This window comes from Acanthisitta chloris, unplaced genomic scaffold, assembly GCF_000695815.1.
Source record: "Acanthisitta chloris isolate BGI_N310 unplaced genomic scaffold, ASM69581v1 scaffold27320, whole genome shotgun sequence".
In the NCBI taxonomy this organism is placed as follows: Eukaryota; Metazoa; Chordata; class Aves; order Passeriformes; family Acanthisittidae; genus Acanthisitta; species Acanthisitta chloris.
The window spans coordinates 1-14,541 of NW_008650344.1; the positions used below are offsets into that span (position 1 = coordinate 1).

Sequence of the window (14,541 nt, forward strand, 5' to 3'; positions counted from 1 at the left end):
GCTGGGGCGGCGACGGCGACCGTGGCGTGCCCAAACCCTGGGAGGAGAGGCGGAAACGCCGGAGTCTCTCCAGCGACCGCGGCAGGACTACTCACTCACCTTACGAGGACAGAAGCAGGACAAAGGCCAGTGGGCCGGCTTTGGACCGCAGCCCTGACCGGGCTCGCAAGGAGAACCACACTACAGACCCTGGAGCCGAGAAAGAGCAGAGCAACTCCCTTCAGAACAATCGTCACGCAGCTGAGGAGAAGCCCCACCGTGAGCCGTCTGATGCTCCCCAGCCCAAAAAAAGGGACAGCGAGCGCAATCATCGAACTGGTGAATCGGAATCCAAAACTCACGAGGAGCCAAAATCCGAGACCAAAAAGCTAAAGAATTTATCGGAATACGCTCAGACGCTGCAACTCGCTTGGAATGGGCTTCTTGTGCTAAAAAACAGCTGCTTCCCCACCTCTATGCACATCCTGGAGGGAGACCTGGGTGTCATCAACGGACTCCTCAAAGACCACTCGTCCGGCGGGAAGTTAACGCAGCTCAAAATCGCTCAGAGACTTCGGCTCGACCAGCCCAAGCTGGATGAAGTCACTCGCCGCATCAAACAAGGCAGCCCCAACGGCTACGCCGTGCTCTTGGCCACCCAGTCTGCCCCGGCAGGGGCCGAGGGGACCTTCCCTGTTGTGGAGCCTGGCTTGCAGCGACGGCTTCTCAGGAATCTGGTCTCCTACTTGAAACAGAAGCAGGCTGCTGGGGTTATCAGCCTGCCTGTGGGAGGGGCGAAGGGCAGGGACAGCACGGGCATGCTTTACGCGTTCCCTCCTTGCGAGTTCTCTCAGCAGTACCTCCAGTCAGCACTAAGGACATTGGGGAAGTTAGAAGAAGAACATATGGTGATAGTTATAGTCAAAGACACTGCCTAGCCCACACTGTCTCTTCAAATTCCATGTTTTCTTTGTGTGTCACACAACCCAGTTGTTTTTAAGGCTGATCATTTTGGTGGAGGCTCAAAACACCTCAACCAAAGTGGTAAGATTCTTAGTTTCTAATTAATTTTAATACCATTTAAATAGAGCCCATTTTATTCGTTTTTAATATGTGACACTGTCCGCTGTTGTTCTGTATTTTTATTTTTTAACTGTATGAAAAGTTGTCAGTAAAGCCTTGTTCACTGATGGATTTCTAAACTTGTGCAGTATCCAAGTTCTTATGGCCCCGCAGGGCTGTTGCCTGTGCTGCAGGAGCACCAGGTGAGCCCCCAGCCCAACTCAGCTTAGACCTCCTGTACCTCCTCTGTCTTTATGTGTCCTGCAAGGTGGGAGGGGGAAGGGCATTCTTTGTGCTGCATGAGAGATGGAAAGGTTGGTTCTTTTTTTTTTTTTAATGTTCTGTTTGGCTTTTTCATAAATTTGAGTCTGGATGCATCCTGTTGAGTCTCTATTTGAGGATAGAAGCTTCCCAGGAAGTCAGCTACCAAGGAAGCAAATCCTGATAAGATTAGGAGTGGGTTTTTTATACACAACAAAAAATTACCGTTCATCTTTGGCAGAAAGTTTTCTACTACATAGTCAACCCCGTATTCAAGTTGGTGAGGTTTGAGAGCACCTGATTCCTGTCTCAGTCACAGAAACTCTTGGGTAAAAGAAAAGAGGTTTGACATTCGTGTTTTTTATAAAAGGAAAAAAAAAACCAAGCAGGATTAAAAAAGAGTGATTTAAGGAGAAAGCCTTGTGAGCCTGTGTTTGTTAGATGGAGACAAGCAGAGGGTGGAGGTGAGCAATTGCATAGTTGATCGTGTTGCACTATCTGAAATCCTTTACTGAAAGATAAATGGCAAGTTTATTTTTGCTGAAGTTAAAGCTTGTTTTCAAGCTTAGGGAAAAAGAAAGACATGTCTGGCTGTCTGAGAACGTGTTGTGTTACTGCAGGTGACCTGTGACTGTAGGAACTGCTGGAGATCACAATTTGAGCTCCGGGATGGGGTGGGTCAATCACCTCTGTGTCTGTGGTGTGAGGTGGTTGTTCAGGAGAGGTCAAGACCTCTGCACCTGCAAGTGCTCAGTAAAGTGAGGATGTGGTAACGAGTACAAATTGGAGTTAAGATCCAATGTTCGGTTTGGGGATATTTTTACTTTCTAAAATGATGCCTGTAGATTTTAGGAGGCTCACAGAAAATTGTGTGGGATTGAAAACACTACATTTTAAAGTTTCTTTAAATTTGCAGGTGGTTGGATTTTTTTTTGTCTGGTTTGTTTTGGTGGTAAGCAAGTGAACGAGATCCTGGGGGGAAACAGAGTCTGTCTCGCACCAATCTCTGTGACCCAGTAACTCACTTGCTGACAGCTGCCAAAGGCCCTTTTAAAACTGTGCTCTCAGGTGTGACTGGTGTCAAAACCTATTTAGCAGGGAGCATAACTCAGTGTAATGATGCTTTTATTCTTTCTTATTTTTTAACCCTGCAGTTTCTTCTTAGGGACATCATCAGCTGATGATGTGTAAGCAGTTGCTTAATTTAATAATGTGTTGACATCAACAAGTGTGGGTTGGTTGTTGGGGTTTTTTTTTAACATTTAATACTGTGATTATAGTCAATCTAATGAGTTAGTGTGATCAGGAGGGGGTTAGCATTTCACTTGATGCATCTTCTGTACCCCCGAAAATGTAATTCTGTCCCTAAGGGCCCGAGTGCAGCTCTGAGGCCGGGGAGGGTGTTGGCTGTGGTGCGTGGGGTGGGAGCAGCAGGGGCTGGGGAGGCTGCTGGGCACTGGGGGAGCAGAGGAGCAGCTGCTCCCTCAGCCTGGCCATGCCCACAGCCAGTGAGTGCCTGTGGCTGCAGTGAGTGTAGCAGGACTGCCCTGGTTTTGCACGGTTACAGGGACACCGACTTCACCCTTGTGACCGAGTCCCCGATGCTGTTGTAACATAGACAGTGCCAAATGTCAACAATTGTAACCGTAAAGTGTTATCTGAAACCAAGTGCTATTAAATACCCCTTATGGCCGAGTCCTAGAGTGATTAGAGCCTTTTGTCGGAGCATCCTGTGCGCTGGAGGTGTCTGTCTGGCCTGGGGCAGAGTGTGGTGGTGCCACAGCACCTGGCTGGCAGCCTGGTGGTGGCAGGGAGCTGCTCGGGGCGTGTGTCTTTGCATGTGGCATGGTGTGTGAATGCGAGGAATTGGAAGGAAAAAAATCAGTAAATTATAAAACCTGCAACTGCAAAGCCAAGGAACTGCCTGAAATCCCCCTAGCTATCTCCCAGTTTCCTTGTGAAATCAGTAAATAATGTAGGGTTATTCAGAAGACAAACATTGTTGTTCTTTGGGTTGGGTAAGATTTTTAATGATGGGATTTGTGTTCCCAGAGAGGTGGCTGACGCTTGTGAGCATGTGTGCATGCACAAATAGGTCTCTCTCCTACCAAGAAATTAACAGGTGTAAATGAGCAGTCAGAGAGTTAAGGGAAAAAAAACCAAAAAAACAAAACAAAACAAAACAAAAAAAAAAAAAACAAAAACCAACAAAAACCGAACCACCTGGGAGAAAAACAGCATCAGCCCTCTGACCTGATACTTCCCTGCTCCCAAGAACATTGCTCAAACAGCCTGTGCTGAGGCCCTGTCCTGTAGTTATGTCTGTCATTCCATCCCATGCCATATGTATCCAGGCTGGTTCCAACAGAAACAGACCTTAAAAAGGGTTGACAGAGCAATGTAACACTACATCTGTACCTTAGAGCATCAAGGACTTGTCCCTTAACCTGGGCTGGGCTAGAGTTCTGGGCAGAAGACACACAGTGAGAGGTGAGAGGCATGGGGCTCGGTGATATTGGAAGGTGCTGTATATAACAGTGCAGGGGGGAGTTGTTTTGGGGGGGTGGTGGTGCCTTTCAGTCTAAGTACAGCAGTGGTAGTAAGGGGATCACAGCAGGTCTCTAGCTCCTTAAGGGTGAGCTGAAACTCAAAGTGGGACCAGGGTGTGAGATGGTGGATTGAGTGAGCTCTGAGCAATAGTGCTTAGACTGAACTACTCCATCTTACATTTTAAACATCCCTTCAGCAAACATTCTGTCTTTAAAATGAGTTGGTTCCTGTCTTTACCACAACAGAAACAGGGATTAGGGCTAGCCCTGGATGTGCTATGACCAGTGCTGATGAGTACATTACACCTGGATTATTACCTTTAGCTAACATGCACATTAAGTACTGCCCAGCCCTGAGAGAAACCTTATCTCCAGGGACATGCTGCTCCTGACCAAGGTGTTAAAGGGTTTCACAGGCTGTGCTCTATGGAAGGGTATTGCAGTGTACCAAATGGGCTGAGCAGTTACTCGTGGTGCAGTCCCTGAGCAAAGATGACCACACAGAGAGGGCTCAGGCTGTGCTGGGCTTGTCTCTGCTCACATCGTGGGAGAAAACACAGCATCCTTCCTGTGAGGGCTCCCCTCTGCTGCAGGGGTAGGTGTCTGTCTCAGACAGCTGGCAGGACATTTAAATCTCCTTCCACCCCCTAAGCCAGGATCTGCTGGGGATCTGTAGCCATAGATCCCTGTATGAGGGAATTGATCATATTAGCCTGTCCCCCAACAGCTGCATAGGGGAAGAAATACTGTATGGCATCACATCAGCCATGTGCTGTGTGTATTCCAGACGACTTCTTCCAAAGACCATGCTTTTAAATAGATTAAAGCATGATGCCAAGGGAAGAAGTGATTTTCCAAATGCCGATTTCCTTACATTCTAAGTAGCTGCAGAATTAAGGCCTGAGAACAACAAAAAAACCCCAACAAATCCCTGCTAGTCCCCAGTTCTGAATTCCCAATTTGCACCCAGGCTGTTAGCACCTGTTCTCTAGCACTCTTCACTAACACACTACAGAACAAAGGTTGTAGCACAGGGTGCAGGCAGCCTCTCCCCAGCTGTATGTTTAACTTAAGCAACTCTATGAGAAGCAGAGGGGACAGGTCTGCCCAGGACAGGTGGTGGCAGCTGCTTCAGGAGGTTTGGGAGGGTAACCTGCAGGCCCTGCCTCCTTCACCACAGGGTAAGGCCCCAAGCATACACCCTTTGGCACTATTTAGTGAGGCCAGGGCAGGTGTGGGAGGGGAGGGTCACATCTATAATACACAGGAGCTCCATCCTAGGTGGTGTGGTTCTGCCTCACAAAACTAGTTGGTAAATTTCTCTGAGATAGTCAGGCCCAAAGCAGCATCAGATGCAGCTGATTAGAGCTGGGGTGTAATGCCAGAACCAGCTATGGACACCTGGCACAGCAGCTCCAGGGTAGGAGTAGATGAGTACATGCTACAATTATTTTTCCTCCTGAGCAGCAATTGTCTAAGGTGAAGTTGGCTACGATGGTTTTTCATAAGGCAGAGGTTGGCTGCCACAGCTGTTGGGTGGCATATCCCGTTTTCAATCCCCTCACTTAATCCAAATGCTGATCCAATTGCTGGTCTTAAATCCTGCAGGAATCGGAACTCATTTGTCTTTATCGACATTGTAGGGTACAATTATCCATTACAAGTTGCAGCAGAACCTTTCTTTTTAAGAATTAACAAGGGCCCTGGGTAAGTGCATTAAGTAAATGCAATGCTGGAGGGAAGAAAAGCTATCTCTTCTCTTGGTTAAAATCAAAATCCTTCCTCTTCAAGCAATCCTTCTTCCAGCCTTCATTGAAATGAGTAGTTCTTGGTGCGAAACTTGGTGCAGGGTCAAGGAGTGAGAAGCCTTTAGTTCTCTGTTCTGCCTCAAACCCTATTCTGAACGTGGCCAAAACAGAGAAAGGGTGAGTTACCTGAACACCACATGTAGTAGCCTTGTCCAGGCAAGCAATGAGCACACTTACCTGCCAGTTCTGACCCACAGAAATAAGCTGTGCTGTCCTGTGAAATCAAACACTCCACTGCCATTCCTCCCTCCCCTTGTCTTCTGGACAGCCACAGGGCAGCCTGGGCAATGCCAAACCACAGGCAGGAGGAGCCCTGGGGCTGCCCTCAGCTGCTGCCACACACCAGGGAGGTGTAGAGGTGCCTAACGGAGCTGCAGAGCAAACACTCTGGTGCACACAGCAGCAGCATCTTCCAGCTCCCACTTGGTGCTGTGAGGATGTGGTGCTGCTGCCACAGCCCCACTGAGAACTCCAGGCTGTTGGGCAACCTAGGCACTCAGGCTGAAACCTACAGGCACTGTGCAATGTCCATCCCCGTGGTTGGGAGCTGCAGGTAGAGGCTGTGCTCCTGAATCTCATCCTTGTTTGCTTTGCCTTCCTCACTGCAGCCAGGCCTCCCCCTACCCCTGGCTGCCTCTGGCCATGGTGCAGGGAGCACTGCTGTTGCGTGGCTGGCAGAGGAATCTATGGCTACAATTCACAGCCATAAACAGACAGGATTTGTATTTAATTTTTTAATAAATACACTTTACATTAAAGAAAAAGGCCTTCGATTTGCAGTTTCCACACAGAGGGCAAGAGAGGAAAAAAAAAAATTTTAACAAAAATTAAAATAACAAAACTTGAACCACAAGGGGCAGAGGGGAGAAAGAGGGCTCAGCTTCAATCCCAGATTCCTGTGTCTTCAGGAATACCAGGCTCTGACTAGGCCCAGCCAGGACTTCAGCCTCCTGTTGTAGGTGGTATCACAGCACAAATCTCCGTTAGCAACACCCCAGGGGCTCCTCTTTGGAGGACAAAAGCATCTGGAACACACTGGTGCACTAACAGGTGTTAACACCTGTAGCTCTTCTTTTTTTCAAAAATAAAATCATATTTAAAATAAAAATATTCTCACTCCTCAACAATATTAGAAACCATGATCCTCTTATTTCACTTAGTAGCTGCATAAATTTTAATTTCTTTTAACTTTAAACAATTTTTCTCCCCCAAACCTACCCCCTGGTAACAAGGTACTACAGGAATACAAAGGTCATCCCTTCTTTACTAGAACACCTGCCTTTTTTTTCTCGTTTTTTTTTTTTTTTTTATAAAACTATTTCTGTTCTTTAGGAAAGAACTTTATACAAAGAAAATATATTGTGAAATATCTTCAGAAGTTTCCTTGAAGAGGAGAATCATCTCAGCCTAAAATAAAAAATTAAAAAAAAAAAGGCAGAGAGAAAAGAGGCCTAACCCCAGGTCTCTTTATTGTAGAGCCTCAGACTCAGCCCCAAGGCTCAAACTGATTCAAACCAACACAGCTCCTCAGGCTTTCCCAGGAAAAGCAGGGCTGGGGTGCTTGGAGTTGGTTTCCAATCTGGTCTCCAGTGTTCTGCTGGGACAGTACTGTCTCCTCCTGCCAGCACCCTGCCCGGCGGCCGCTCCTCACTCGTTCAGCGACAGGATTATGTCGTCCTCCAGGTCGGAGTTATCTGAGCTGTCGGCTGGAAGGAGACACAAGGGTTAGGTTTGGTTTGGGGCAGGCACAGCTGTAGTGCTGCCCAGCACAGCAACGTGCTGCTCCAGGGGATAGGCACCCCCTGCTCAGGCCACAGCTCCCCAGCACTGAGAGAGGCAGCCAGAACCATCAGTGCTCCAAATCACTCCAAAGCAGACAGGAAATCTGTACCAGAGCTTTCCCTTCTCTGCTTAAAACAGAGGTTTAAGGACAGCAGCTTTAGCAAGCACAGTCCTATCAGCTGGCAGGCTTCTTCCCCCTGACAGGATGAGGAAGACACCAGCAGTGAGCTGCTGCCTGCACAGCTTCTCATGCCCAGCAATAGCTCTTTGTGCCAGGGGCTGGAGAGATGTGGCAGTCATTCCTCACAGCTGTTATCTGAAAGCACGCTGGACAGTTCCACCAACCTGATGTGGTGAAATTGAGCTGCTGTATAATGTGCACAGGGTAATTCATTATGCAGGGGGCTGGACCCAGACCTTCTCAGTGCCAGGCTCTTGGTGGCCTGTCACTCCCCCCTGCACAGTGCAGCAGAACACCTCCCCACTGTGGGGGAAGCAATCCATAAATTCACAACTAGAACCTTCCTCTAGCAACCCAAAGGTTTCTGTAGTGAATTTAACTACACTGTACTCATTAAAGGTGACATGAAAATCGTGGTTTTCCTGGGCATCTTCATTGTAGTACAGATATGAAAGGATTTGCCAGAAGCAGTCACACACACACACACACACACACACACACTTGCTTTTTATATTAAAACATAAGATCTCTCCTCCCTCAGTTGTGCAAGAGGGAAGTAGTAGCAGCTCTGGCAGTAGGAGGTCTCCTGCCTTACCTTAGAGGTGATGTTGGCTCTTTTTCTTATTCGAATTCATTGGATGCAGCAGTTAACTAGGTGTTAAAAATAGTTCAAAAGAAAAGAAAAAGACACCAAGACTTCCTCTTAGCCATCTCAGTTATAGTGGATTTCTAAAATGCCTCTTAGGGTAAAAGCAAGGCCTTCTGAAAGGTTCACCCCCTTCTCAGATGCTATCCTTAGGGGGGAAAAAAAGATCACAGGCAAGCAGAGAGGGCACAAACCCTTTTCCCCAACCCTTCTCCTTGAAGATCAGCCAGCTGCCCTTTCACTGTGATCAGCAAGGGATGGTCTATCTCACCAGCCTAAGCTGAGGGGTCATCAGTGCTCCCAGAACAGCCACAGCCACATAAGGGTAGTTGGAAAACACCAGCCAGTGCTGCAGCAGCTACACTTACAGTAAGAAGGAAAGAAGCACAAGCAAGATAACAATCCAGAAACTCTGGAGAAGAAGAGAAGCTAGAAAAGTTGGGAGTTTTGGGGGGTTATGTGTTGGGTTTTTTAACCCCAAAGGAAAACTCTGAAAAGGGATCTCCTTACTCTTCTGCAATCTATCACACAACCTTCTGATTTTGAGCTCTGTAAGCTGAGTAAGTAAACCTGACTGCAGTCAACTGCTTGGCATAGTTAGTCTACATAGACCTGCCTGAACATTGCCATGTTGGATTACAGAAGAAAATAGGAATCAGAATCAAGAGGCTGCTGCTGGTGGGATTCCATGTATTTCTTCCATTCTATGTTACTGGCCCAGGAATAAGCTCCTGAAAGATCTGCACAATGCATAAATTGCTTTGGGCAAGACAAACACAACACCTCCCCAAGGTGGTAACAAAAGGGGAGGAAGACAAATTTATACTTAAAAGATTCTCCACAGATAATTCTAAAAAAAAAAAAAGAAAAAAAAAAAAAAGAAAGAAAGAATCAGAACCCCTTCTAAAGTACAAGGAACCAAAGCCACTCAACTCTCCTGTGTCAACTGTTCTTTGCATTCTTTTGCTTTGAAGCACACCCAGTGTATGTTACAGAGGTTCACTCACCATTCAGCAAGGGTCTGCAGTAGGAAGCACTTTAAACGCATCCCATACCTCAGGTCTGTACTTTCAACAAAGACAGTGCCCATACAACTTTTAATTCTAGAACAAGCATAAGCAAAAAAGTGGGAAATCTTAATTGTTCTTTGCTGGGTGAGAAACAGAGGCAAACTGGAGGAAGCTGAAGTCACAGAGAAGCCACCAGAGAGCCCCACTCATCAAACTCTGCACAAGGACCATGCATGCACCAGCCTGGCAGAGCTGCACTCCCCGCTTTAAGTTCCCAACAATGCTGCTAAGCAACCTAACAGTCCCAGGATGGGCTGGCTGCAGATCCACAGCCATACCAGGTCTAAGTACTGCTCAAGTGGCCATATCCATAACACTGTATGGATGTGGTCACTTTGTAACACAGTGCTCTGCAGAGCACACCTGAAACACCTGTCGAGTAGCACATAGTTTGTTCCAGGAATAGTTACTGAAGCAGACTGAACCCCCCTGCCATTTTGCCCCTTGGACAATTCAAGGTACAGCACTCTGGGTGCCCTCTTAATAGCTTCTGCCCTGCACCCCCTGTGGAAGCAGAAGTGGACTTGTGTCAAGAAGGTCCTGCCCACTTCTGGGGTAGACAGAAGTTACCTGTAATCCCCAAATGTTGCACTACAATATACTATTAATGACTTTGAATTGTGCAGATGTCCTATATGGCCCTGCATTAGTTACCTACTTCCTTCCAGAGAACAAGCAGAGTGGCTCCACAGAATAACTCTGGCAACCTGATGCAGCCACATCCTTAAAAATGACTGAGCTACATTCCAATAGAAGACAGGGATGGGTTTGCCAGGCACATCAGTGCCAAACAAAGGCCTGGCATCCTTAATCCTCCAGCACACTGGCAGGGAAAGACTGAAGTCCTGCAGTGATAGAAGATTAATGTGAAGGCTGAGGTGGGAATCAAACACCTTGTGCACTGTAATTACTCATCCTTACCAATCTTTTAACTTAAGGTTACTACATGCCCATTTTACAGCTTGGAAATTAAAGAGAACTAAGTGGCTTGGCTGCACATACTCAAAAATTGTGCTGCAAAAAAGGGAACAGAATCTGGTGTCACAAACCCCAAGCTTGATGGCACCTTACCTTTTCTTTCTTGTGACACATTTTTCCAAATGTAATTACTACATCAACAGTTTGGACCTTTCTTTCCTGCACACACACAGACTTTTAAGTTTTCAAATCACTGCATTTGTGGAATGCCAAAAATAGAGAACAATTTAAATTGTATCCCAAAAGTTATGTTAGCTTCAGGACAGTCTAATAAAGGAAGTGAGGTCAGAAATGCCATGTTGGTTTTGCACTTGAAGCAGTTACAAAAAAGAAAGAACAGCACCAAGGACCAAAAATGCTTCTTTGTTCTTACAGGTACAACTGAGGCAGAGAGGACAGGTGAGGGAACAGTTCAACCTCTGTCCCCTTGAAGGGCAGCACAGGTAAGCTATCAGACAAGGCTTCTTCACATGAAGTTTCTTTGCCTGCCAAGTTCTCACACACACACACACCTGGGAGCACTTATTCCTTACCCGGAATGCACAGTTGTTCTCTCACCTAAGAGCTGTTTTTACCCACAGATTACTTAGAGAGACCACAGGTGATTAAGTTAATGATCTGTGCCTCATACCAGTGAGGGGGCAAGTCAGCCAAGTCATTTCAGGGAAGATTTAGATGTTGCATATTTGTCAGGACCTTAAACAGGGACAAGGTCACCAAGCTGGGCACACACTTACTATCTCCAAGAATCAGTTCCACTTCCTCATCAGCATCAGAATCTTCATCTTCACCCTCATCACCCTCTTCCAGGAGGTTGGCAATCTCCTCATCATCGGAGGGAGAAAAGTCATTTTCTCCATCCTCACCAGCATTCTCATTGTTCTCATCCTCCTCCAGCTCAGCCTCCAGCAGCTGGTCTGTGTCTAGTTCATCAAGGTCATCTGTGTCATCATCATCTTCATCATCGTCTTCTTCCTCTTGCTCTTCTTCCTCCTGTAAAGACAGCAAACAGTCCATTGCAAATATTAAGACAAATGTAAAATGGAGTAATTGAAGAAAACGTACCTATAGTTTTCACTTCTCTCCATATGCAGACACCACACATTATAACACTCTCCCATCTCCCATATAAGCATCTTCTCTCCACAGCTACAGACCATGAGTCATGCCAGATCACTTGCAGGACTGCAAAGTCTCATCTGCAAAATGCTAGTGCAACACATACCATTGGCTCAAGCTCCTCTCCAGTACTGGCCACCAACACAAGTCACCACAATGCACTCTTGAGGACATGCAGTAAGACCTGTTAATCCGTGGCTTTGTTGCTAGTCTTGTGCAAACTGCTTTAGTTTCAGCTGGACCAAAACCCTTGCTTGGCATCAAACAGCATGCATGTCCAGTCTGTCATTCCAATTTAGATGAGATGTAGAGAAAGGTTCTATTAGCCTAATCCAACCCCTGAATCATTCAGCTTCAGATGACAGAACTTTTTAATGCTGCTCAGAAATCTCATCCTTGGTATTTACCTGTGGATCAAGATCTTTCTCTATCAAACCATAAGAATTTGCATTCAGCAAAGAAACTGAATTCTCACTGGACAGATGAAATCCAGGAACGTGTACTGGATAAGACTGAGTGGGAAGGAGTTGTTACAGTCCCACTGTTCTTACAGACAAAGGCTGCCAGAAAGTGCCATCACAAGCCAAGCTCCAAGAATTCTCCAGGACTCAAAGGAAAGGTTCAGTATACCTGCACATCTCCCCGGTCACACCCTGTTTCTCTGACAGAAAGCTCATGTGGCAGGGAGGCAGCTCTCAGCTCATTCAGTCCTTTGGGAGGAGCTCATTTGGGAGCTCATTCAGTGTTTTGGGAGGGAACATGTTTTGCAAAATGAAGACACAATTAAGACAGATATCTAAGAACCCACTTCAAGGGTTAGTTTGCACCTCAAGCTCACCACAGTCCCACTGTGCTGTTTAGACTGCTGCATTTTCAGACCTAAAAGGACAGAAGAAAAAGTCCTTTACTGTCATCTCCCCAACCTACTTTTTCTTCGGTTGGTGCTATAAAAAACCACCACACCCACACAAATCCAACATCTGTCACAGGCAAGAGAAACAAGGAATGCCAAAAAGCCTGAGCAAATTTTATTGTGTCTTCACTTGCAAAAGGCAGCCAAGTCTCCTCTGCTGACCACAAGTGCTGTGCTATTGAATGGAGGTTACAGTATAAAAGCATTGGCTTGCTACATGCAGTTTTCCTTATGAAAGAGCTTGTATTAAGCATAAAATTAAAGCCAACCTGTATTAAAGCCTGTGCTTATCTTAGGCAATTACAAACTTTACTTTGAGTCAATGAGTCCCCAACTCAGACATTGCTTTCTGAATTGTACATGCACTGGCAGAGGAAATATATTGCCTGCAGTTCAGTTTTCAACTGCAGAGTCATACTGGGTATAATTTTCCATAAAATACATTGAATTGAGTATAAAAGCTTTTGCCTTAATAATTCATATTTATTTTTGTTCCATGCAGTATCTGTAGCGAGACCAGTATCTTAAACTTTAATACTCTCTCCAGGATTGAAGAGCTGATTAAAAACTGAAAAGACAGGAGAGTTTATTTTCCTTTTTCAGTCTCTAAACAACTCAGAAGCAGAAAAGAGATATCAATTTACTCAAAAGGCTTGGAAAAAAAACAAGCCAAGTTTCTCAGTAGAGACAGAGACACACCTGTAGACATTAGGAAAAACATGTGTTGTCTACAAGATTCATTTAGAGTCCATGTAGATAAAACCTGGAGGATTCTGAAATGAGTTTGGTCATCTCTCTGTTTCCAGATCTGTGGAATTTCTGAAAGCAGTTTTTTTCCTAAGTATCTAGCCCACAAGGGCTTAAAATGTCATAACTACTACATTTGATTATGTTTCGCATGTAATGTATTTATTGGAAATTGAAATATGATTTCATCAACATTTTTATTCAAGCCTAAGGCAAGGCAAATAGAACAATATCATCCTTCAAACACAGGATGAAATGAAACAGTTGTATAAAGCTAAAAATTCCTCCTGGCTGACAAGGGTAAGAGAAAAATTACAGAGAAAGGTTGTATACTGAACTGCAAATTAACTCTGAAGGATTATACCAACCAGTGAGGAAAAAAATCCTTTGTGAAAATACAAATAGCAACAAAAGAACTGAAATGTTTCCACTTGCACAGTTTAAAGTACTTAATCTGAAGTAGGCAATTAAAATCAGGCCACACTGATTTAAAAACCACCTAAGAACAGTAAGATGAGATCAAAACTATACCTGTAAACCAGAAAATAGTGCACAAACCACACTTCAAGAAGTAACGTGTGCATTGTGGCAGTGTGACACACACAGTGACGTCCTTACCACGCTGGATGAGTGACACATACAGGGCTCAAGAGGAGCAATCTTCATCAGTGAGGGAAACACCTGTACCTTGTCACATTTTAAAGAGCACAAACAGGAACCTGGAAACTGTGATGCTTCTGCCAAGTAACAGGCAAATAAATTCTGCCTTAGCTTCTCCTGAGCTTCTCCCTTAGCCACCCCTGAGCACAACCCTCTGCAGGCACAGTGCAGCACTCCATCTCAAACACACAGCCTGGGCACATCTGAGGAGAGCTCTGCTAAGAGAGCACCTGAGGCTTCTCTACCCAAACCACATGCATGGGACATGCAGCTGAGAAAGGGGTGAGAGAGTACCAGGTGCAGTCTAGCACCATCATATCTAAGTGATATTCAGGCTGTTAATAGGGATCTAGGATGAATTTTCAGACACCAGAACTACCTTACATAAGGGATTCATACATGGATAAAACATGTCACACCTTTCCCAGTGACTCAAACCAGCACAGACTGAGAGCAGAGAAAGAAACCCTTGTGTGATGTCACAAGGGAAGACAGGCAGAACAGTTATTCCAGACCACATCTGGATTTGTGTAGGAAAAACCTGCAAAAGCTTCTTCCTACTCATCAGTAGCTCCCAAGAGTTTTAGGCAGTGACACAGGTGCTTCTGGGAAAAAGAACCAGCATGCACATCTACACAAACCATGCAGGCACCTGTGCTCATCCTCCTTGTTGGAGTAAACTGATCCACAGAAGCCATCGACCAGCTCACTCCATAGGACTTTCACAGTACCAAGGAATTGGTTTAGCCATCGCTAACTCCTTTAGATGCCTGAAAATATTCTTCT

The 14,541-nt window shown here is 45.6% G+C and overlaps 2 protein-coding genes across 2 annotated transcripts in view; one reads left to right on the forward strand and one right to left on the reverse strand.

The window, feature by feature from the left end:
• Nucleotides 1-5: 5 nt before the first annotated feature.
• RBM15B (RNA binding motif protein 15B) lies at nucleotides 6-1,181 on the forward strand (the record flags this gene model as incomplete). The annotated part of the gene is made up of 1 exon (XM_009084747.1): nucleotides 6-1,181. A coding segment is annotated over one exon (912 nt), but the record flags the coding sequence as incomplete, so codon positions are not given.
• Nucleotides 1,182-6,383: 5,202 nt separating this feature from the next.
• Nucleotides 6,384-14,541, reverse strand: part of VPRBP (Vpr (HIV-1) binding protein) — a 46,357-nt gene continuing 38,199 nt past the window's right edge. The window contains 2 exon segments of the mRNA XM_009084735.1: nucleotides 6,384-7,365; nucleotides 11,054-11,309. Coding sequence (XP_009082983.1) covers nucleotides 7,307-7,365; nucleotides 11,054-11,309 — 315 coding nt within the window. The 3' untranslated portion in view covers nucleotides 6,384-7,306.